Here is a 26,271-nt window from a genome sequence, read left to right on the forward strand (position 1 = left end):
GAGTGTAATGCAGACCTTGTCACCATTGTTAACATTTCCACTTACTTTGTCTTTGAATCAAACTCTGCATTACTGAGGGAACAATGTGATATTCATATAGCAAGCTATTAACACTTCACATCTCTGCTAATACTTCTCAGACTTTGCCATTTAACAAAAACTGCAACAATGCTTAGGGAATTATTTTCACAGAATCCCAGGTTGGAAGGGAGCTCAGGGATCATCTAGTCCGACCTTTCTAGGAGGAGCACAGACTAGACAAGATGGCCCAGCGCCCTGCCCAGCTGAATCTTAAACGTGTCCAATGTGGCCAAGTTAACCACTTCCCTGGGGAGATTATTCCAACAGTTATTTTGTAAAATCTTCCAAAGCGATGGTGTTATATTTTCTATGGTCTGTGAGTTTTAGTCACACACGGATGATTTTAATCAAGTTTGACCAAGGCTTGTATCTGATCTGCCCAGAAGCTGGGAATATAGTATGTTTGTGTAGGGTCTCTTTGGAAGAGTAGTTTTAAAAGCAAAGTATTCTACAGAGACTGTTGTTATGCTCAAAATGAAGGTACATGTCAGTCAGTTGTTTCTGTTATTTATTGTCTGTGTTGCTCAGTTCCAGGCATAAATCAGGAAGGTGTTGTGCTGGGGGCTATGTAAACTCAGGAAAAAAAAAGATCATCGAAGGCAAGAGAGAATTGATACCTACGTGTGAGTACATCAGGACACTTTTCATGTGGTGTCAGCATTTCAGCAGTCTGCTGTTAAGGTGCTTATAGTAGCAGTGGTGTAGCCATGATCGTCTTAGAACTTAAGCAAAGCAAGCCTTGTAGAAAGTAGCTTCCTTTATAGGACTATGATATGTAGGAGGAATGGATGAGCCATCGGGGTCGTCTTCAGGTCTAAAGCAGAGGTAGTAAACACCAAGAAGCTGAAAACAGTTGTTCTGAGTTTATATAAATTGAGTTGCTTAGTTGAGGCATGTGAGTCTCTGAAAGAGAGGGCTTAAGGAAAGTTTGAAGAGATATAATGTATTTATATGTGGCTGGCATATCAAGGATAAGGATTCAGTACTGGTCTGGAACTTACCTAGGAAGGAGTCAGTGAAGAACAGTCTTAATGGACTAGATGGAGTGAGAGCCTGATTTGAAGATGAGGAAGGGTTGATCATACTTGAATGTAGCTGTGATTTAGATCTGTTGGAGTAGATGCGTGGTAAATGACAGTACTGTGATTATGAATGGTAGCTTTTTCTTATGGACATCATTGAGTGGATACATGTGTTACATAACAGACTGCCGGTAGACCACAGCAAAGAAACTCCTGTTGTTTGGTCTCCTATTATCACGGGAAAGTGCTCTTGAAGTCTGAGTGGGTTTTCCTCATTCTTTGTTAAATATTGTATTTTCTGTGTGCCAGATACAACAGCTTGAAGAGGTATCTTGCAGTTACCATGCATTTTAACTACTTAAAGCATCCTCTATATTCTTGGCCAGTGATATTTAATCAGAATTTAATGGTTAGCTTTTTGAAGCAACACAGGAATCATCAGAAGTATAATGAAGTGCTTGATTTCATGCCTGATGTGCAAACAGCACAAGACCTCAGACACAAGCATCAGGCAGTTTTAAACAAGGTACTAGTACCTAACAGAAATGAGTCTGTAAAAAAACGAAGCCAGCCATTTACCAAAAAACCCCTAAGCTCTTTAATTGTGTAGCTGGCTGAAAGCTAAATGCACCGATGTCCTCATGTGTCAACAGAGCTAATAAATCTACGGCAGTATTTGTCCAAAAGTCCTTATATTTTTGTTGAGTTAAATATCTGGGCTGTTTTTCTTGTTTGGATTCATCAGTTGCTTGTGTCCCTTGTTGAGTCCAGTTGGGTAGGCATGCTCTGACCAGTGATACTCAGCTCAGCTGTCTTGGCCATCTTCTTTCACTTGGGGCTAGAAGAAGAGGCATTCTCTGGCTGTAGATAGGAGAATTCAAGCACAGAAGCAGGGAAAGCTTGATTCCAGTCTGTTGTTTTTCTATATGGATCTGGAAAGCAACTACACCACATGCTAAGGGAGGTAGAGGAATGTATGCATAACCAATCCTGAGAGCAAACAGGGCATGCCAGGTAGGATGAAAGATGCACCTGGCCTAGGATCATGTCTCCAGTATGGCAGACAGCAAGCTGGAAAGAATAGAAAGCAGCACAATCCAAGTGACGTTCCTTTCCAGCCTGTGGTGATTTGCAGCTTACATCCTCTTTGGGGGGTATGTGCTAATCCTCAGCAGAAACTGCAAGACCCTCCAGTCCCTACATCAAGCCTTTCCTGCCTGAGATTTTTTTTTAAAATTGTTCCTACAGTTCTGTGAGGGAAACCTTGTTCAGGAATATGAATACTTGCATCATGCAGAGCTGAAGCAGCGGGTTCAACAAGCTCACAATGATGGAATTTATTCTCTGAAGACAGGGCAGTAGCAACATGTCTTGCATGTTGCGAGCATATCATATTTTCACACATAACTACTTCACTTACAAGGGCTGATGGTGCAGCGTGTGCTCAGTGAGACTGATTAATCCAAAACAGGTAGAAAGAGTCCATCCCCAAGAAATGTCTGTATTTGTGGACATTCTGATCCCCTGAGAGGCTGTTCATGCTACCCATGTAGTAGAATATTGTGAAATCAGGTGTTACGTTCTGGAAAAGAACTAGACAGTCCATAATACATTATCAAGCTCAGTTTGTATTTCTGTAGCTGCATAATAGTAACATATTAATATAGTTTTATAATTGGATAACAGAATATGGAAGGCAAAGTTGAAAGTTCCTTAAAATGTAGCAAAAGTGAAAATTCATTAAATGTTTTTAAATGAACAATTCAGAAATTGAGATTCAGCTTGAAAAGGACAAAATAATCTGACAAAAAAACAGCGCTTGCAGAGCAAGGGCACTAGGCAAAGGTCTTTTACTGCTAAATCACTCAACAAAAAGTGGCAAGGTACAATTTGCAGCTCAAATTAAGAGACTCCTGAGAATTGTGGGAAAGTCATTACTTACAAGGTCGTTTTACAAATTTAAAGCACAAAATATGACAAACCAAATATAAATATGGAGTATTCTATGCAGTTGGGAAAAAGCAGGGGAAGAAGCGATTGTGAATTTTTGTACTGGCATCTGGAGGGTCACTTTATTCAGTCTTTTTAGAGACTGCACTAGATGGTAGTAAACTACACTTTTAAGAAGAAAAAACCCAGTGATTTTGGTATCAAGAAAAATGTGCACAGGTAGCCAATTAATAATAATTCTATATAGTTTAAATTCTCTGTGAAAGAGGAAGGAATTGTGACTTTTGCGATCAACCTGTAACCTCATCGGGCAGGCTGCTCCAGACCAGAGTATCCTGAAAGCTGGTGGTACTCAGGCTGGCAAGAAATTGCTAGCAAGGGACCCTGAAGTTAGTGCCGTCAGGCTTTCTAGACGTCAGATATTCCCACTTGGTCAGAACAGGGGGACATAAGAGCATGGAAGTCTTGACTGAGCTGGCAGAATTAGAGTTGGGAATTGCAGGTTTGAGGATATCTAGTCTCCTAACAGTCCATCAGCTTGTCAGTAAATGCAGTCTGACAATGAGGCAGGAACCCTGAAATCCCATGCCATGGCAGTTCCCAATAAACTGAGGGGCAAGGCTGCTGAGACTTTTGTTTTGTAAACTTCATGGCACTGAGCTGCCAAGAAGCTGTGTGTCTTTGGACTTCTGGAGCCTCACATTCCTAGTAGTTGTTATTCTGCTACATAGGCTGAAGCATCTGAAGTCTAGACGCTTGCCTTCTTGCTGGGTTGCCTAGGAGCCCAGCTGGTAAGCAGGGAGGGAACTAGGCACGTTGTAAAACCTTTCTGCTGTAATGTTGCCTGGTTTCATCAAAATCAAATAATCTCTCTCAGGTATTTCAGTCTTGATGAGCTGTCAGTCTCTGAGAACCAGCCTGCCTAGGAACGTTCAACTGGCTCTTCACAGAGGAACCTGTTTCCAAGACACTGGCTCATAACCTTAGCACAGATATAAATATTTCATGATAAAGTACAGGAAACCTATCTCCCATTTATAATTGGATGCAAATTTCCTTTTTAACAGAGACATCCTGGAGTATTCAGGTACAGAGCTTTCAAGGCTATAACTGATCTGTATCAGTTCTCCCAAGAGACACCTCTTTCCTACAGTATTTTTATAGATTTGTACTCTGACGTATATTTGGGTATATCTGGGTAGGGCTGGTAAGAAGGTCTGTTTGAGGACAGGAAGGAGATCTGTAATAGATAGTTACATGTCAATAAGTATTAAACTGTGCATTTCTTTTCCAGATAATTTTGTGTCTTAATTTATTTTCATCACAATAAGCATGTGAATACATGCTCAACTTCAAATTGTTTAAATATTTTCGTTTAGCCAATAGTAATGGGGCTTGAGTGAAGAAAAACTTAAACCTGAAACTATTATATAGTTTATTTCCATTTTTGAGAGAGAAATTTAGAGGAAACAGCCTCAGCACATGATTTTTTGGGTTGTTTTTAAATTGCTGCTTTTAAAAAAAATCTTCCGTGCTTATTTCATGCTTAGTCTTTATTAACTGATACATATTTCTTTACTGTGTTATGAAAGAGTTGTAATGTGTATATGTTGTAATTTTGGAGGAAAAAAAACATTTATCTTAATCTTGGAAAAGGCGATGACTATCTAACTCATCAAAGTCAACATAAAAAATTTATATCCATGAGAAAATGGGGCACAGAAGAATGTTAGATGGTCTGAACAGCAACCACCTACTCTAAGTCTGCTGGGAGTTAGATTTTAGAGGGCTTTAAGTCTTGTATATTGAATTTCTGGGTTTCCTCAGACATAAATTGGTCTTGTCTCTAAAACCTGAAGTCAAAGCCTGACTGCAAGAACTCCCTATATAGCTAAAGACAGCAAATCCTAACTGAAAGGTAAAGGGTTTATAAATACTTGTCATTTAACTTTTCAATCTGAAAGACAAGCTTCAGAAAAAACTGTGGAAAATATTTTAAATTATTTAAACTGTTATGAGTAACTATAACCTCTGACATTTGGCATGACACAAAATCCAGCAGCCTTTATTACATTGAATGGCAACTAGAAGACACAGTTGTGCATACCCAATAAAGCCCGAGGAACAGCTGAACTAACAGCCATGTAGATGGATACTGGAATCAGTCAAATTTCTTAAGATTTTTCTGGACTGCTGGATTGGCAGGGAGGAATAAATAAGATACCTTCTGCTTCCCTACTGACTGGGTACTGATACCCAATGCCATCTGAGGTTATGTGGAGTTGTCTGTAGAGCGAGCCCCGTAGGACAGAACAGACAATGCTCAGTTCAGTTCTGTCATTCGTCTCGTGCACTGATTTTCTGAGGGCGCTGAGGGAAATGATGAAGCGTCCAGTCCTCGTCCTGTCCTCTGCTGGCTACACTATAAAGATGATACTCATCGCCGTGTCTAATTGTCATTCCTCTGCGTTCCTGTGTCCTACTGATGTTCTGGCTGATGTTGGGTATTTGACTATATTTTTGCTTAAAGTAAAACCTAAAAAGAATAAATATACAGAAATCTTGAATCCTGAAATTTTCTGAAGAGAAAGACCACTGTAATGTGTTAAATTTAGCACATGGTGTTCACATTGAATATAATTTGCATATAGTTGACTTGAAAATCCACTGCTGCACTTGATAGCGTGTAGTATTTGGAAATGTCTGCTTTCTGTGCCAGGCTGCAGTGCTGGATGTGCTAGTACCCTGGGTCTTTTTAGAAATTCATTTTGTTGAAAGGTACTTTGATGTACAGCATAATTTGAGTGGAAGATGGTCTACAATTTGAAAATCATATATCAGCATCCTGTTTGATATCATAGGATTCTTTTCACTAGAAGATGCTATAATTTTTAGTTAATTTTTAATATTATTACTATATACTGAAACACACTTGTGATTTATGAAAATGTTTTTATTCATCTACAGTCTGCGGTTCCTGTCAGCTGCATTGGTTGCTGCCCATTGCTGTCCTAATATTGATTAACAAAACATAACTAAGTCTTGCTAATGTAATATTGGAATCGTCCTTTCCTTTCATAATTGATAATTGTAGAGATATAATTTTCTCATTTATCTTTGCAAGAGAAGCAATGTTTACTACAGTTAGATGATTGACTTCTACCTGAACGTTTTGTTTCATCTCCATTGTAAAAATGTTTTCTGTGGTTTATACCTCTGTCTAAAGAGCTGGTTTAATGCAGCTTTCCTAATGTAAAAAAAAAAACCCAACCTGTTCAAACCTAAATTTGACCTATCAGTTAAGCAAGAGGAAGGTCTGCTTAAAAGTAGATTTATTTTCTAATAAGTAGACAACATGGAAATTCCGCACTAATTTGATAATTTAGAAAGCACATGATAACAAAGAGCACAAATTTCTGAAATTGGGAGAAGTAGAAAAATGGAAATAAATTCATTGTTTCTAACACTTTCCCAGCCCTCTTTTTGCCAGCTACCAATATGAATTGACCTTATTATAACTCTTTTGGAAACATCATAGTAAGAAAAGTTTAAATAACTAGATTTTAAACATGTACTTTCAGACATTTTAAATCCATATAACCTGCTTTATGATTTAGTTTCTTGGGACTTTGTTATACAGTTACTTTTACTTTTTTCTTGTAACAGTATAGTAGTTTAAGCAGATTATTTCTTCATTCACTAAGTCATTGTTATGATAAAGATACATACTGAGAAAGGATTATTTCCTTGGTTTTGTTGTTACAGGGTTATATGTCGAAGCTATTTTGGTCACCTTAATTCTACATTTCCAGATGTTACATTTCAAAGTTTAATTTTAATTTCTAATTTCCAGGCTTACTCCATGTTTTATGGTTTTTCATTCTCCTATTTTTAACTCCTAAAGTTACCCTTTAGAATATATCAGAGGCTTCACTGATGAGGATATATCTCTGCATCTGAGATGGCTTCTGGGGAAGATAAACGGCTGGGTAGTTTAACCACAGCAGCAATAATCTTGAGCGTTTGCAAGATCTGGGGGAGCTTGTGCCAGAAGCTTGCAAGTAACTTGCTCTGCATGAAGGGTTTTGGAATGCCTTCATAGCTCACGTGCCCAAATCCACTCTGTTCTCAGAGGCAGGTTCCAGACTCACACCTAAGTGAGGTGTCTGTAGGGAGCTTGGTGTCTAGGCTCCCTGTAGTCAGCGGGGATGTACTCAGTGCAACCAGAATAGTCCAGAGAACAGTTTCACTGTCTAGTCACTCGGATAGCTTGCAAGATTGCATGGAGGAAATTTTGCCTAAATGTAAGCATCTCTTGCTCTTTGAGTCTACCAAGGAAATCAGAGATTCCTGTATGGAGCTGGGAAGTGTGATGCATGGGAATGATCTGCAAGAGTGCTGCCCACTCTGCAGCGGCAGGTGAAGGGCAGGCGGGTTATTTCTGGGCACTAGGTGCCTTTATGTGAATAGGCTCCATTGACATATTGAGTCCATCCATCGAATACAGTGGGAACTCACGTGCCATGTCCCCATGTGGAGACACATGGTGTCGTGATCTCGGACTGACGCCCACACCTGTATGTGCCCAAATCCTAGTTTGGTTATTAGGTGTGATGTATGATCTTTTCTTTTCAATCCCAATCTGTCTTTTTTTAATTAAAATTCATTCCATGAGTGAGTTCTCCTACAGTCTGATCGGATGTCACTAGGAGATATGCAACTGTACCAGAACGTGGTACAGAAGAAGATAAAAGCAATCTGTATTAGTTTTTGGGCAGTTTCTGTTATCTTGTCTCCAACACTGACAAGTTGACTATGTGCATCCCAAGATTGACTAGGAGATGCTATTGGTTTTGACATGTACAAATGAATAAAGTGTTGCTTAAGTATTTATTTCTTTCTCTTTCAGTTATTGTAATGGATGTATGTTAGATCCAGACTGTGGTCTCTGCTACAAATTGAATAAATCAAGTGTTGTTGAGTCCTCATGCATTCCTGTTGATAAAGATTCTACAATTAAAGCAGCGTGGGGCAGGTAAGTCAGTTTTCAATATTTTCTGGTCTTCTGCTCTGCTGATGGTGTATTTTATGCTACTGAGAACAATTTTGCTTTTACATGAAATGTTACTCTTGGGATGTTCTGGAAGAAAAAAATAACTTTGCATTGTCAAAAATGGGCAATTACTTTCTAACAACTGTTATAAAGAAAGCCTTGACCCTGATGGGTGCAGCCAGTCTGGTGTAGTCTGCCGCTTAGAAAGTATGGCAAAAGTACACAAGCATTAGGGAAATTACTTTTCCCTGATGTCTTTATTCATCTGAGGGGCATATTTCCTAGGTACACACTTCAAGTCCTCTGAATTAATTTTCTTTTTTAATTCTTTAATTAAACCACACTTTTAATGTTGGCCTACTAAAGAAACACCGGTTGCTCAGCTGAATGGTCTAAAATTCTGAAAATATTAAAGGTTCGAATTGTCAAAAGTACGGTTTGTGGCCACAGATTTCTGTGTTCCTCTGCTTAAAAGCAGCATCATGCCATATGTTGCACTTAAGGTATAAAAATGTGTCCTTTCATAGAAAAGTCCCGATGCAACTACACAATACATCACACCTCTTTTTCTTAAGCAGCACAAAGATTCCCTGTGAAATTCACAGCAACCTTCAGGTTTTCTGAAGTATTGACTGTTCTTCAGAAATGACTTTATGAGTTGGAACACCGTCCTGTAAAAGCTTTATCAATACTTTAATAATGATTAGGGCTCGGATTACAGCTTAGAATGGTTCAGTGCCACAAGGCAATTATATAATTACTGCTGATAAAATGTGTAATTACTGCTGATAAAACATCCTCACCATAATTCAACTGTGCCACCCACATGCCATAAGCATACTTGGGAAATATGCAGAGGTTCGTGTGGTGGTTTGGGCTGCTTTTTTGGTTTTGGTGGGGGTTTTTTGTTTGGTTTTGGGTTTTTGTTAACTTTCATGAGTATTTCTCAGAAGTTAAAACCAAGTGCCTTAGTGGCAGTGAGTCATGGACAAAGGTTAGAAGGTATGAAAATATTTACTAATTGTAAAATCATTACTATAAAATGACTCTAAAATTGCCCTCCTTTTGACTTCAGTACTACTAGAATGTTATGCCTAGTAGAATAGGGCAACTTATATCCTTTGTAGAACTAATTTAAAAGCACTGTGATCATTCTGGGGCTATTGCTTTTTATTAATAAATAACTGTGAAAACTACAAAAGCTCATCCCTCTTGCTTTTTCTGTGACTGTTTTCAATGGCACATTATACAGCATATTTTGCATGTTACCTAATATCCTGGTATGCTTTCCAGCACTTGGACTCTCATATTTGTAAATTAACAGATCTGTCTTTGTATGCCAAGTCAACGTGCATCTCACCTATGGTGTAGTTCTAAGTAGCACATCTGCAGTTAGCAAAATCATGCTAACATGCAGGAAGATATAAATGGAAACAAACTAGTTACGAATAGTTGATAGATAAAATCAGATTTCATTTATTAGGCAGTGTTATTGTACAACATGTAGTGAATGTGGGCATCACTAATCCTTCCATATTTACTCTCACGTAACCTTCCTTGTTGTACAGCCTATTGGAGCAAATTAGGTAGGAAAGGAGAAATATTTCCTTTGCATATTGCAAAATACAGTATTTTCGTATTGTACAATAATTCCATAGTATAAGGACCCTTTTCAAAATCTTTCAAGCGAAAACTGAACCATTGTAATGTTATATTGATAGTTATTAGAGTGAAAGTTCTGCCTTAAGAGAAAAAACCAATTAAATTCTACATTTCTTTTTCCAAAGATTGTACATACATCCCTATTGCTAGTGTTTATTTCATTAATTTCATTATTATTTCATTTATTTCATTAATTTTTAATCTTGTCTCCATCTGGTCTGTATAATCAGGCAGTTTTCTAAAAACTGGTCCTTAAAGCTGTGAAATGTCAGGTGGCACCTTCTGTGCCTTCCAAGCGCTGTGGAACAGGCAAGCAACCTCCTCCTCCTCCTCAGTTACTTATATTTCTGCATACTGGTCCAGAGGCAATCCCCATAGGTAATGGCTTCCAAGGGTTCACATTACGTACCACCCCCAACTCTGCTTCCTCAAATCCTGAGCATGCTTTATAGCAGTCGGTCCCACCGAGCAAGAAGATAGCTGCAGTGAAACAGAGTGTTGACATCCCCAGTTGTGTCTCAGAGCAGCAGGAGTTGTCTGTATCTTTCTGGCAGCATAGGGAGAACAAGTGCGTAAGACAAACTATCAGCACTGGTGAAGAAATTACGTCTGTGCTGATGCTTGAAATTGCATCCCTTCATTGCACAAAGCTGCTTTGTCACAAGCTAGACGTTCAGTGGCAGTTATTTTAAAAATACATGGCATTTTTACGATCAGAAACTGTTTTAATAATTTGAAAGATGATTTTGTGATCTATGTACAGCTGATAACCATAATTTCACATGCAGCCTCTTTATAGCTCTTGGTATCCTGATGGCTTCAGGCCATCCAGCATTGGCTGAATGGGTTTAAATGGCTTAAAACCTCCAGAGTTTCACTGGCCTCATATGGAAAATTTATTTTGCTATTAATTTTGCCCAGGAGAGAAGGAAGACCTGAGCTATTTGTCTGGGATACATTGGACCTCAGTTGCCTGGGTATTAGCAAAAGCAACAGCTCTTGACTACTTTGCTCGATGCAGGAGGTTCAGAGAAGCGGCTTCTGCTGGGCTCAGATTGCCGGTGCTGTGCAGAGCATTTCACTGCTCCTGCAATCACATTTCGTTTATGATTTTCCTGCTGGAAAGCTGGGAGCTGCAGCCACGGAGAGGTGCCTACAGTCGCATCACATGACGTGTGCACAGCCACATAGCTCTGCAGCTGTCTTTACCCCAACCATCCTGACGTTCTCTCAGGGGCTTATCTATTCCTGATGTGTAACCTACCAGCAAGGTGAGAGGTGCTTAGAGGCACTAACAGAGAAGGCCTTGTCATATTTTTTAAAGCTTCTCTGCAACCACGCAAGCTGACATAGAAGACCCTCCTGTTTATATATTTATAGTTTTCCACTGTTCTTCGCAGTTGATCCCAGGGTACCTCCATAACACTGATGTAACAGGCAATGTTTTGACTGTTATAATAAAGCACTGTAATGTGTTTTTATTTGCAGGAAGTTTCCCTAGTGCCAGCCTGGTGTACTAGAGGCCACCTCTATGTTTATTGTTAATCGTATTTATTAAGTTACAGTATGCTCTAAACTGAGAAGTTCTGGGAAGGGAGGGAAGAGAGCAGAGGCTTCAGCCTCCTGTGGCTGCCAGCAAGGCTGTTTATGTTGCTGTGGTTGTCATAGAAACCTAGGGAGACAATTAGAGTGTCCGGATGTTTTTCAAGAAGAATATATAGCATTTTGGTTCTTTTGAATATAGGGAACTCTCTGGCCAGCAGTGGCCCTGGGGGAGGGAGACCATGTAAGAATAAATCTGACGAAGTCCAAGTCAAGCCTTGAAGCAGCATGGGTAGTGCGTGACAGGTACACTTGTAAAATCATAAATGTGAGACAAAGAATATAGGTCTACTTTTTTATTTATTTAACCAGTTACATAAGCCTGACTCTGGTATTGGAATAACACAGAGAGAAGTGTCTTGCCCAGGGCACCAGCACAGTCAGGTGCTTTGCTGCCCTTGGTATTATCAAGCCATTTAACAAAACAACTGTGGACATGCAAATGTTGCTGCCTCCAGCTCTGCCCAGGAGCATATAAAGTATGGTTTCAAGACAGTGAGCAAGAATATTCTTAAATTATTCACGTTGTAGAAAAAGAAGAAGAGCTGTGTCTTCTCTCTCAGTGTGGTCTGAGGGTTCTGTGTTGGGACTCTCTTCTCCAGGATTTACAGAAGTTTTGCATTTAGCAGTAGCACAGAAAGGCTTGCAGTTCTGTTCTCTTCGACATCAAATTATAAAATCTCCACGAAGTTGATGAAAAGCATTATCTCACTTTTACAGATGGGGGTGCAATGGGAAAGTTCCAATGTGAAGCTCAGGTGACACAACAGAGGTCTTGGGCAGTGTCCGTGTCTCAGCCAGGACTGAATGTGGAGGCTATTGCTTTCAGATCTCTGCTTTTAGAGCACAAACTGAAATCTAGTTTTTCCCCACAAGTGCAATTACTCCCACAGAACTCTAAGAAACCTTGAAACTTCTGTCTGTGTAATTGCAATAACAATAAAGGCCATCCAAGAATGCTTGAGAAATAACTTTAAATTGCATTAATATTCTTAAAGTTGAAAGAATAACCACACAAGGAAAGGAGCTACTAATAGTGCCTTGACATGACATTAACCTTGACATGAGTATGTTGTCAAGACCACAGCAGGCCCACCACTGTGAGCTAAAAGGCTCTCATGAGTGACTCTAAGCAATCTCCCTCTGGAGAGAAAGATGTTGACTTTATACTGTAAACAGTTATGAAGAAATAATAACATCATCTCAGATCAGAGGCAAGCCTAGAAGCCATCCTGTCCACAAAATTAGCTGGCAGGTCTCCACGCTCCCTGGAGGAGGACGATTGGGAACAGAAATCTATAAAGGGAGAAAAGCTGAATGATTTGCTTTCTTCAGCCATTTTTATTAACTTCATTAGAAGCACATCTGCCTGCTGCAGGAGTTTAATGCTTCATGGAGAATTCTGCATTTGTCAATATAAAGAAGCATTCCCCTCTCTAAGGGCATTCATTGCAAAGGCGAGTGCAAAAAAAGCTCTGCATTTGGGAAGCTCTTCATTTTCCTCTGTCCAGTGGTCTCTGGAGCTCCTTCCTTCGATGTCAAATTAATGGCTTGTTTACAGATGCTCGATAATGCTGTTATGTATCACTGCGTGCCTGAAAACTGGGTTTAAATTACGCAGGCAATGTGAAGAAGCAGGTCAGGCAGGCAGTCAAACCCTGGTTCCCAGCTTCAGGAGAGTTTCCACGGCAAGAATGTGCCTAACGACCTCGGCATTTGAGCCTGGATGCTAACTAGATTCCAGTGATTAAAAAAAAAAAAAAAAGGTAAGAGTTCATTAGCTGGGTTCTCAGACAACAGCCTGGTTTACGTCCAACGGGGGACATGCCGGTGTCTGTCACAGCCTCGGGAGTATTCTGGGGAGCTTTACATTCATACAGTGCTGCCTGTTGTCTAATGCATAGCAGATGAGACTGCTAAAAAGATGAGAATACTTTTTCTTTGTAGCAACATTAGAATTTTCTAGAAATGTCAAGTTCCTTTTGCTTCTTGTAAATACAGACAGACATAAATAAGTTCATTACACTTGTTTTGCTAGTCACTGTCTTATAAAGATGCTTTTTCAATGTGACAAGCACATTTGTAAAAGTTGCTGTGACTGCTTTTCTAATGCTAAAAAAAATGTATGTATGTATTCACACATTTAAAGACTGAGAATCTATTTTCAGTATGTCATGGGGAACGGGTATACAGACCTTTCCTGTTACCACAGAAAGGCTAGCACCACAGCAGCCTTCCAGGAATGAAGTACTCTTCTGTCCCCGGGTAAACATTGCTTGTTTTGTCATGCAGGAGCTATCGGTAGAAGATTTTATTGCTGAAGTGTTGATTTGGAATCTTTCTACAAGGGCCTGCATTGAAAAGTGCTGCTAAATTCAGCAGCAGTTAGAGGAGAAACCACTATTTCTTTTACTAGGTCTTCAGATTGATAGATTAATATTATACATAGGATTATAGTTCTTACATTTGCAAAGTAGGAAGGTAGTAGAGGGAGTAAATGATTCAGGAAGGTAGCAGTATCTACAGAATATTTACATCTGCATGTATATTGGCAGCACTCGGAAGAGCTGATATTATAACCAATAGTCTTAGGAAAAAATATTTCTGCTAAAAATTTACTAGATTGAAATATTCATTACTTCAGTAGAAACCAGAACATAGAATCCCCCTTTCCCCCTCCAGGGTCATTTAGGAAATAAAACTAAAATACACGCAGATTCAAATATAATTCAGGTCTGATTATCTTCACCATTGCCAGTAAGTGTGGAAACCTGGAGTAGCCGGGTGACAGTACGCAATGCTGTTTGTCCTGCTTGATTAGGAGTACGTACTTCAGCATAATGATATCTAATACATGTTAGTGAGGTGTGTGAAAGCAGAAATGAAAAAAAAGACCTGGAGCTGATCACAGTCTTCGTCAGCCTCAAACCTAAGGCACAAGGTCTTTTCTGGGAGGAGGATATTAGGCGGCGTAATCATGGTCTAATGGCTGCACAGATTGGTGTGATTCTGGAGAGCTGGAGAGGTGGAAGAGGAACTTAATAAATCTTGTATGCATATTTTAATGCCATCTCTACTAACTGGTAAGAGCAAATAGGAAGAACAGAAGGGTAAAGAGATGCAAAATATTGTGTCCTTATAGGTGAAGCCTGTGCTCTTGGTGATGCAGGAGTAGGTAGCAAAATAATTTCTATTTTAATGTTCTGATTCTTTCAGCCACTCTTCCTGCCCAAATCTTTGAGGCACCAGGTTTTTAAGTTCTTTTAAAAGGACATTATTTCATGGTGGGCCTGATAACCATGATAAGATCTCTTTAAGCATTTAAGAATACTGTAAAATCTATATATGTACTTAAATAATTCAAACTGAGGATGGAATTTTGTTGTAACATTAACAGAAGATACAGTCTCTTCATATTCATTTTCAAGGGGGAGAAAAGCCATTTTGTATTATTTTCTTTTTGACTGAATCTAATGCTTGACCAATTAAGGTCCTTTGTATATTGTGTTTGCAATTTAGGTCTAAAATAATGAGCAGACCAACATTATAATCTAAACTGAAACTATTTACATTCCTTTAGGGTAATTGCTTAGGAATTACTGTTAATAGCTCTAACTCATTATATCTGCTCCAATGGTGAAGTCTGGATGCCTGAAAGGAAGGACAAAATATACTCCTAGTCAGTCCTGTTATGAAGCGAATGTATTTTGACTCTGGAAACATTTAGTTTATACGCTGAAGACAAAATTTACTTATTGGAGACACCCAGCACAAAATAGGATTTTAAAGCAGGCCTGGTTGGTTTGAAACATCGTTTGTGGTGTTCTCTACCAGGTCGTTTGTATTGCACTTTGCTGCCAAACACTGCTTTGAGATCTTACTCTAAGTAACTATTTAAAAGGTGTTCTGGTACAGAACAATGAAGAGGCAGACACTGACAGCTATTTGGGTTAGTTGTTGTAACAACTGCTTCAGATGCTATAGCACTGCGGTAACTGGAATAGAAAAGCAAAAGTGTCCCTTGAGCTAAAATGGGAAAGGAAAGGGGAAAGGGAAAAGGAAAAGGAGGGGTGGTTTGTGTCAGGAAATATTGTGTTACAGTTATTTAAATAGAAACTGTCTGAGTTTGTGCTCTTCATCATTTAAAAGTGATCCAGGGAAGAAGATGCTGAAATTTGAATTTACATCCTGTTGAAGGAAGAGCCTTTCTGCTCATTTCAGTCATTCTGTGGTCAGCTGCGATGGGACTAGAGTAAATCTTGTTTCCTGTTTTAAAAGCAGGTTTGCTGTTAGTTGAGAAAGGCAATAGATAGGAAAGCAAAGGGAAAAAATGCCAACATATATGAGAGAATTGGCAGTCTCTTGTCAGCGTGCTTAGATTATGTGGATAATTCCTGCAGCTTTCTTCTCCCTCTCTTACGACATGTACACTGGAGAAGAGTGTCTCTTATTGCCCACAGGAGCCTGCTGCTAATTAGCTTCATCAGCTGCTCATCTTTTTAGGGAAAGATTGAAAGACATCCATGCCTTACCAGGGGGGTTCTTCCAGGGCAGTGTCGCAGCAGGGGCAGAGTATGGCCCCGGCATCCTCCTCGGCCAAGGGAATCGGAGCGAGGGGCAGAGGAGGAAGCTTCACCAGAGGGCATGAGCGTGCAGGCAGCTACTGCTGGAAGAGAGCTGGGGATTTCCCCTTCTGCCTTGGGGCCAAAGCAAGAGGAACTGACTCATATTTGGGAGCATGTGGATATTTTTTCTGAGAGGGGAATATTTCTGATAGTTGTTTTTCACATTTGTTCAGTTGACTCTGAAGTGCAGATTTTAATAAAACTCCTCAGTGAAAATTGTCTCAGCAGATTCCTTTAGGTTTTTACACTCTGAAATGAATTTACTAAGTTGAAATTTTCTCCATTTTGCAAGTGGAAAGTATTTTTAAAAGATGCATGTGGTTGGGGTTTTTCTTGATCAAGAACATTCAGCAGGGTCAAACTCAGACCTCCGTACAGCAGCTTGCACCCATAGCAGCGCCCCTAATCCAATCTTAAACACCTTTATTCCATAATAAGTAACTCTTCAATAATCACATCATCTGATATAGTAAAATTGCGATCTCTTCCCTTCTCAAAAGGATGAAGTTTTTGGAGTTTTTTTCTTTTTCAGGGAAAATAAATTAACACATTTCTGCATTAGGACTGTTGAATAATTCAATATGTTTGATGAGTTTAATTCATATAAATTATTGTACGTGCTGCCTGCATGTGTGGTTCATTTCCTCAAGAATGGAGGCAGTAACATCAATCCTTCACTGGCACAAGATGAGTTGGAATTATTGATTCATTTGATTTAAAGTCGTGACCTTATTTTAACTCAGATCATCGGTTAGTATAGGCTAGGAAATGGGCAGTCTGTCAGATGGCAGGCTGTACTTCTGAGCAGCAGCACTTCAGGCATTTCTTTGTGCCTGTAGGATGTATAGGCTTCCTTTTTGTCTGTAGCTTTCCACAGCTGTCACATTAGCTTTGCAGGGATGGTAATGAGAGATGAGTTTGAGGCTCTGCATGATTATTTAGTTCTTCAGACCTGTGATTCAGATTATGTATGTTCCCATTTAGCATATTTTCTTGGCAAAAGAACTATTGTTAAAAAGCACTTATTTATGTAAAGTTCTTTTTAGTTGTCAGAGGCCATGGAAAATAGATGATTACTTTGATTTCTGCTGAGTTCTTCTACTGCTAGATCCCAAACTTTGAGTTTCAAGTGAAAATGAAGGCTTTGGTACACGATGTTTATAAATGTCATAAACAAGAGATAGCGTAACCGGTTATCATTTCTGTATTTTACAAAAATCCTTAAATTTGGTGTAAGTTTTGCACCCACATGCACAAATTGAAGCAGAGCAACACTCTATGTTAAGTGCTCACTCTCACAAATCAGGCGTGAAATAATTATCTTGTTATAAGTGGTCTTAGAGTATTATTTAAATCTCCTTGGGGCCCATTTTCAGTTACAACGTTGATGATTTCCAGTGAATTTTAGGGCTGACAGTAGAAGAACCATTCTCTGGATAGCTCTGTTGGTTGATTTAATTCAGAGCCTCCCCAGTACAGTGTGTGTGGGCAGGGATGTGGTGCTTCATTCCCCTTCTGAAGCACCAGGTTCTCTGAGCTTTTTAGGGCAGAGCTATTGCCACCTACTGGAATCAGGTAGAAGGTCCTTTTAAAAAATACACTTCCGTCCTCTGTTTAAAATTATGAACACAAGATCTCAAATTTTTAGTCTGGATAGATTTCAGCTGTAATGGCAGAAAGACAGTTGCTGGCAATAGTTAAAATGTAGTATTTGTGTCTAAACTGCTGTTACAGAAATGGAATGTAACAGTTCAGTACTTCAGATGGAAGGTTAAGTTGGGCAGAGGTTATTGTAGAACTATTAAAACATAAACTTTATATGTATGTCAGTAACTAGAAATAAATAGAGCATAGAAGCGCTAAAAAAGTTATGCTAATACAGGTAATACTGATCTATATTTTAAACCTCTTGTCCTTACAGTTTTTTGTCTCAGGCTCAACAAAAAAAGCAAATTCAGAAAATTATTTTTAACCCCCCTCACTTTCCCTTTGACTCAGTGGAAATTTCAGAAGGATAAATATTTTGTTCTCTCTTTAATTCTCATTGAAATAAGAGGTTGATTGTGATTTTAAGGTTTTAACAGCTTTATGGAAAATCATTTCTGTGCAGTGCCGGTTTGGCAGGCTCTGTGAGGCGCAGGAACTACTGTGTGGTATGAGCAGTAAATGAACTAGCTTTAAAATCTCATCAGCATGCCTGCAGCAGCAGAGCCTGACCTGGGCTGCCCGCCGGGCACTCTGCTTGCAGGGCAGGCGGCCTTTCGGGGGCTTCGGGACTGGAACTTGGCAAGTTAGTTATTTGGATGATGAATTGAATTGGTAATGCTCACCATTCAGTGCCACATCTGGTAACTTGTTATAACTGTGTCCGTATGTCCCATCTGTGTTCTGAGTTTGGGGTTTGGGTAGGATTTGCCTGTTTTTCTAAATTGAATGGTGAAATCTTGACATTCTCTACTAACTTGATATACGAGGTTTTTACCTAAGAGTATGTGTTTTACAATACCTTTGCATGTCTAAAACTTTGGGGTAATTAAAAGCAATAAATTTTTTTCTGTTTCTTTATTGTTTTCTGGAGTGTTGGGAAGCATTCAGAAAAACGAGATTATAACACTGAAATAGAACCTATTTCTGCTAAGTTACCTTCATCCTGAGTTACAACCACCGTCTTGATTTCCTTGTCTTTGGTCTTTTTTGACCACAGGCTTATAATTACTTTTGGTAATTGTAACTCAAGTGATGCTTTTGAGACGCTGAAGACATTTCTTCAATAATACTGCTGACACGTGGACAGCACAAGCATCAGTAAAGCTTACTTGTAAGTGCAAGTAAGAATAAGAACTCTGGATAGAGTTTGCATTACTTAACTTCAGATATCTAAAATTTTGACCTTGAGCTGTCTTTTTGTTCCTTGACTGATGGAGGTACTGTTCCTTATTGTTCCTTATCTGCAGCTGGCCTTTGCCTGTGTTCTATAGAATAGATGTCATTATGTCATGCCAGCAATTCTTGCACACGGTTCTGTTACTAATACTTTCATTAATATTAAAATATTGATACTTGTTTCATTAAGCCCTATGCTCAGCCCTTTCCACCAGTATTTACTGAGGTGATCTGTCTTCATATACTGAGGGAAAGAGGTGTCTCTTGGGAGAACTGATACTTCTGAAGTGGATAGGCAGCTGGTTGATATTTCTGTTGTAACAGAAGAACTTTACAAACGCTAATTATTAAGTAAATTAAATGTAAAATCAGGTGAAAAAACAAATGAGATTAACATTAAGTAGATAGTAAACTTGCATGAAATTCTAAAATGCTGCATTTGACATCATAATCTTCAGACCAATTTGTTTCAGTAATTTAATTATTCAGTATTCATGCTGCAAGGAGATACAATCAGAAAGACTAAATGCTTTTAGGTCTGGAAAATGAAACTAGCAAGTCTCCAGTTTGATTACCCCAGTTCTGTCAGTAATTTGGTTGGAGTCTGGCACTCTGTCCATAAGCTCTCAAAAATGTCAGAGCAGGGATGACCCAGAACTTTCACACAAAAATGCTGGGAGCAGCAGAACTGCCCCAGGGAAAGACTGGGAGCACAGAGCTACAGAGAGGGGTTTTCACACAACCAAAATATTTAATACGCTAATCTATCATGGGTGCTAAATGCCAGTCTGTCTTTAACAAAAAATACTTATGAGTCCTACATTTCTGAGCATTTTTGTCCTGAAAGAGCTCCAACAGAATGAACCCTGCCTGCCAGCAGGCACCTGAGAGTAATAGAGAGTGGCCAAATCTGTCTGGTTTTCAGTGGAAAGCATTGTGTGGCCCTGGTTACCTCCGTGAGTCCCCCAGGGCAACTGGTAGCTGCCTTCCAGTTAATGTTCATCACTGAGATCCCCCAGAGATTCATCTATCAGAAAAAAATTACCAAATCATTAATGAGCACTCCCTCCTTCCAGAAAATTAAGGGAAATTGGCAATGACTGGATGAAGGCACGGGTGCATATGTGTACTCACTGCTGAAGCTGGTTGTTCCAAAAGCAAACCATTTCTGTGTAACCACTGAAAAGCCACTAAACAAGTTGTAAAGCACCTTTTGGGGTCACAGGGAGTCCACGAGTCTTTCTCAATCCTGACAGCTGCCAGGAGGGAAATAATAGCTCATTCTGTTTCCAGAATGCATCTGTGCAATGCTGGTTGTCATGCGGAGATAGCTTTGTGCTCGTGTTGTTTAAAATTTGTGAATTGGCATCAATTTCACGAGCAATTAAATATTCCCAGACAGATGCTATTTCTTGCGAGGGCTCACCATGTGGCTGTGCCCATGGTGCGGCACAAGATGTTTCTTTTCAGTTCATGCTTCATTGCTGTGAACAGGGTGGAAAGGGCAGAGACGATTTGTGGCAGTCACCAAGGCGGTGGTAGCAACAGTTCTCTTGTCCCACTGACTGCTGTGTGTGCAAGTCACTTCCTTGAGCCACAGGCCCATCACACGTCACACCCAGACCTGCACATGGATATGTGATGCATTAGGCATTACAGCGGTGCATCTGCTGTATCTCTACCATATCATGGCCTTTTTTTCCGCTCCATCTGGTAGAACACAGTCATTTTCTTATATTTCTTGATACTACTGTAGTACTAAAATGCCTACTGATCATGACAAAGGCTTCAAAATGCTGGGCAGTATCACCTCCATTGTATGTACCCAAACTTCTAAACAGTTTTTGCTGATCTGCACCTCGGTGAAATTCTTTGAGAGTCGATGATACTTGAAAGGAAGAATTAGTGAAAAATACAGCATTTAATGGATAGAAATTTTTCAGTATGAGAATTAGGACTGAACTAAACATTTCTCTGTCTCTTACTGGATCTTACTCTTTGTGAGAATTGGCTTAGATTTTTTTAAATGCAGCACTGGAATCTGGGAGGCTTCATGGCCTGCTGATGGCACCCTACTGGAGCCCACCTCTGTGTTTATGAAGTGGTTGGAGTTCTTAGGGTTAGGGTTACTAGAGCTATTCAAGGATGTGAACAAATAAAGTTTTGTGGTGAGAGGCGAAATTTCTGTGGGCCAGCAGACACAACCTCTTGTAGAGGCACTAACTTTTATCTCCAGGATATGCCTGTCAGTAAAAGGGACAAACCCAAGGTTTATACACGTACTAAGTTTTGGTAAGGATTGCCAGATGGTTTAGTGCTTGTGATACATTGTGATGGGGGGGGAGTGGGGAGAAGGGGTGTGGGTGAGATCAGGGTTTGTATTCTACAAATGAAAAAGCACGAAAAATTACTGAAGGTCTTGGTCTTTAAAATAAACAGGTGTAAAAGACTATAAATCATTGGAGTACATCCTTCAGAGGGGGAAAAAGGGCAAATATCTTACATTGCCTGCTGTTGCCTTCTAAGCCTTACTGCAAGCGTTGCGCTCTCTCCCTGCTGCTTTTTCATCCTTTTTGTTAGCCTGCAAATAAAAGAATGATCAAAAGTTGCAAAAATACATTCCTGTGTCTTCCCATGAAAACATTTAGCAGATGTGGCCTTTGCTTCTCCTTTAATGTTACCTTGATGTAATTTTAACCTTGTATGACATCTAGTTCCAGTGAAGCTTTCTCTGATATTTTAGAGAAATGTTTTCTGCAACTAAACATCAGCATATCAAGCTAATAAGTGAGTCATACTTTAAACTGGGAAAAAGCTGTTCAGAGTATATATTTTTAAAAAATCTCTGTCTTTAGAAAAAAAAAGTATCTTTAAACTCTTTACTTGGTTTTATGAGGAATCTATCCAGAAGAAATAACCAGAGTGTACTCTAGTTCTAAAATACACTGTATTTGATTCTCCATCTTAGAATTATCACTCACTGCTGCCAATCAATGAATTTTACAATGTCAAACCCTAAAGTAGTCTCCTGGGTATGCATAATAAACCCTTTTTTGTCATGGCTTCTTAACTTGAGAATACCACGTCTAGTTTTTACAGCTATGATTTCAACCTCTGAACCCCTTAGCTGGGTGTTAACCAAGTCATCTTCTGCCGGCTTTTTGTTGAGTGTAGTCTTAGACTTGGATCTAAGTGGATATAGAATGGATGAATGGACCTCTGTGCACTCATTTTGTGCAGTGATATGTTTAGATATTTGAGGTTTTTATTTAAGGTACTTTTTATAAGGTGCTCATTGTCTTTAAATATTTTTAATAATCATTTTCCACAAAAAAGATACAAAAGATCTTCTTTAAACAAAACTGAAACAATATTTTTATTTTATTATCTTTCTGTTCCTGTTTTTAATAATTTCATTTTTTGTTTAAAATTGGGACAATTTTGAGGCTTTCCACAAAAAAATGAAACAGATATGCCATTTTCCTTCATTGTTTTTCTCGCCTGAAAAGCTAACTTTTTACTGATAACTATTTGATACCTGAAAGTGTCTGATGTTTAAAAGAAACATGAAACACCATATTTTGAAACTCTGGCCTATTGTCTAATGATTAAAGTAATTAAAATGATCATAGTAGAAATGCGTGAAGGGCAGTGATATTAAGCTAAGATGCTTATACTCAAAACTAATTAGGATTTTTCATTTTGATCAGGTTTTAATTTTAATTCTGCCCATTAAAATTCTGGAGGCATGACTGCTAGTTGTTTAAGTGAACAGATAATTATTTTTCATAGTTGTTGTATGACTCTTCACAAGTTTATACGTTATTAATATATTTGAATTATTTGTGATTTGCTCATGATTATAAAATTGTACAATTTAATTATTACTGGTTCATTTGTACTGGAGTAAACAGTGTGTCAAGTCAAATTATCATAGATTTATAGAATGTCCATTTCCTGATATTTTTATTACCATTTGATACTTTGGAAGAGTAGGAAGAAGCTTGGGAAGAAAAATAAGTCAATCTCTGTGTTGTTTGATAAAGATAATTGTATGTCCTATAACAAAAATGAGGTATTTGCTTATTTCTGCTCCCAGTTTTTAAGTGGGCTGTAGCTGGGCCTGGTGTACATGTGTACCTAATGGGTGCTGTTAGCTGTTGTGAAATCTCGGATGGTTGGGCTTTAACACTAGGTATAAAAGTTATTCTGCCTTTTCCAGGTTTAGGTCCCTTTCTCAAGGTAAGGAGAGCATGAAAGATGATGTGAGAAGCTTGTCAGACACTGCTCTGGTAGTAGCAGAGATTTGTTTCTCTCCATTCCTGGTAGATACGATGAAAAATGAAGCTTGAAACACTTGTGGTGTGACAGCAGAGTGGGAAATTGTAGCCAACGGCCTGGAGGTGGCCAGCAGGACTCGGAGGGCACCAGTGTAGGATAAAAGAAGTGTAGTAGAGTAGCAGGGTGAATTTTTGAGAGGGCAGGAATAGGATACAGCAATATGAAGGAGAACCTTCAACCCAGAAACAAATCCAAACCTGAACATCTTTCACTGAGAGATGTGAGGTAGCTAATCACACAACAGCTGCTTGCTCAGACCCACAGCTGATGAACATCCTAACGGGCACTGTCAGACAGCTGAGCTTCTTCCTTTGGCAAGAGGCACAGGAACTGTGTTGTCCACGCTTCAGAATCCACTAATCAGTGGCTACAAAAATACTGAAACATCCAGAACAGCAGACAGTTAAGAACCCGTTTGATGTGATTAATACTGAAGAACAGTGTGTCATGGGGAAAAATGGCTCCTGTTTTCAGTCATGTGGTAGTCTATTGCTCAGTCTATTCAGATTGAATAACAGCTCCAGCACTCTATTTATTGGGTAAATTCCAATGCAGTTGTAAAGCAGAAATTTCTCAGTTTGGGAAAATGGAAGTGTTTGAATTCAAACCCTCAAAAGATTTTTAGCTAAATAAATAATAATATAGAAAAATTATGTATATCTGTGACCAGGTGGCCAGGAACAGAGGTAAATCAGAACAGCCTACTAAGTCTCATGCAGGTGTGCATTCTGACATGACTGTGAATCATAGAATCATTTAGGTTGGAAAAGACCCTTAAGATCATTGAGTCCACCCATAAACCTAACACTGCCAAGTCCACCACTAGACCATTTCCCTAAGCACCACATCTACACGTCTCTTAAATAACTCCAGGGATGCGGACACAACCACTTCCCTGGGCAGCCTGTTCCCCTGCTTGACAATCCTTTCAGGTGAAGAAATTTTTCCTAATACAGAATCTAAACTTCCCCTGGCGCAGCTTGAGGCCTTTCTCCCTCATCCTTGTTACTTGGGAGAAGAGACCGATCCCCACCTCTCTACAACCTTCTTTCAGGTAGCTGTAGAGAGTGATAAGGTCTCCCCTCAGCCTCCTCTTCTCCAGGCTAAACAAACCCACTTCCCTCAACCTCTCCTCATCAGACCTGCTCTCCAGACCCTTCACCAACTTTGTTGCCCTTCTCTGGACACGCTCCAGCACCTCAATGTCCTCCTTGCAGTGAGGGGCACAAAACTGAACACAATATTCGAGGTGTAGCCTCACCAGTACCGAGTACGAGGGCACGATCACTGCCCTGCTCCTGCTGCCCACACTGTTCCTGACATGAGCCAGGATGTTGTTGGCCTTCTTGGCCACCCGGGCACACTGCTGGCTCATGTTCAGACAGCTGTCAATCAACACCCTCAGGTCCTTTTCCTCCAGGCAGCTTTTGATCCACTCTTCCCCAAGCCTGCAGCGTTGCATGGGGTTGTTGTGACCAAACTGCAGGACCTGGCACTTGGCCTTGTTAAACCTCATACAGTTGGCCTCAGCCCATCGATCCGGCCTGTCCAGGTCCCTCTGTAGGGCCTTCCCACCCTCCAGCAGATCAACACTCCTGCCCAACTTGGTGTCATCTGCAAACTTACTGAGGGTGCACCCGATCCCCTCGTCCAGATCACTGATAAAGATATTAAACAAGACTAACCCCAACACTGAGCCCTGGGGAACACTGCTTGTGACCGGCCACCAGCTGGATTTAACTCCATTCACCACAACTCCCTGGGCCCAGCCATCCAGCCAGCTTTTTTACCCAGTGAAGAGTGCACCCATCGAAGCATGATGGAAGGCAGTTAAGTCTTAGAGATATTTCTGTGAAGTAAGTATTTCAGTAAGGTCTTCTGCTTGGGTAAATTAAATATTAAGTCTGTTTTTAATTTAATAGTGTGTGTGAGCTATCGTGCAATATTCCGTGTGATTGATTTTAGGAGGTTTTAGCAGTCTGTACGGTCTCTGTTTCTTTTGTAAGAAGGAAAATAAAAGACGGATCAGAAGATAACAGTAAGGGAAAAGTCACTCAGTGTGAATAATTGACAGCTATTTCTATACATGTTACATGCTGCCTCCAAGCAGATCTGTAGGAAATGCTGATTAAATGTAAAACCTGTTAGAAATTCAGTTCTTTCCCTACAGCGCACAATAAAGAAGGCATATCTAAACTCTTGTCTCTCTAATGGGCAAAGCAACCAAGCTTCTGGGTTGTTTTGGGCTTTTAAATTTATCTTTGAATATGTGCTTTCAGTTTCCCAGATGCGGAGTATGAAGTGCCAGTCATTCAACTTGAGGAGAATAATTTTCCCGTTGGTATTGTTCTAGCCCTACTAGCTGCTACTAAGCTTGCTTGGTGTGGAAAGTGTTGCACAGAGAAAGGAACTGGCTTTGTCTCTTTAGTTTAAGATATTTTGAAAATTTTTGGACAGTGGCAGTTACTATAGTTGTTATCTGTTAAAGCACCCTGGTTTCTGTTCTTTGTGCAGGATATCACCCACAGCTCTACAGGTATAACGGATAGATCCTATAGCAGGGTGCCTCAGCATGATAAAGGCTGTTTTTCAGCCATGTGCGAATGCATGAGTGATCTGCTGAGGTGCAGTTTGCTTTCTTGCTGTGAACTAAACTATTTTGCCAAGTTTTTTGAAGCGCATACTAATATTTTTAAAACTTTTTGCCAGTTATAGCAAAAGGCTTCAATGAGTGTCCCAAAATGCTGCTGTTATTTTTATGTAATGAAGGTTAAGCAGTGTCTAGCTGAATACCATGAAATTTTATGGGTACATTTTTTCAAGGCTGCATCTGTTTGTTCTTTTCCGTTTGGTTTTTTTTTCAGTTGCCGTCATCTGGCGTAAGAAGCTTCATCTGCACATTTTTAGCAACATCTGGTTTAATGGATGAGTTATTTCTCCATGTAAACTACAAAGTCAAAGCGGTAGATGCAGACTTCTCCAGAGAAGTGTGGAGCTACATTGCGTCTTCTCAGAGGCTCAGAAGCAGGTAGCTAGGGAACTGTGAGGAGGC

At 39.6% G+C, this 26,271-nt stretch overlaps 1 protein-coding gene across 1 annotated transcript in view; it reads left to right on the top strand.

The window, feature by feature from the left end:
• Window positions 1-26,271, top strand: part of SLC2A13 (solute carrier family 2 member 13) — a 164,182-nt gene that overhangs the window by 129,541 nt on the left and 8,370 nt on the right. Inside the window, exon 7 of the mRNA XM_064445363.1 lies at window positions 7,963-8,088. Within this exon, the coding sequence (XP_064301433.1) occupies window positions 7,963-8,088 (126 nt within the window). The remainder of the gene's footprint in view (window positions 1-7,962; window positions 8,089-26,271) is intronic.

The sequence above is a fragment of the Phalacrocorax carbo genome, chromosome 1, assembly GCF_963921805.1.
Source record: "Phalacrocorax carbo chromosome 1, bPhaCar2.1, whole genome shotgun sequence".
NCBI lineage: Eukaryota > Metazoa > Chordata > Aves > Suliformes > Phalacrocoracidae > Phalacrocorax > Phalacrocorax carbo.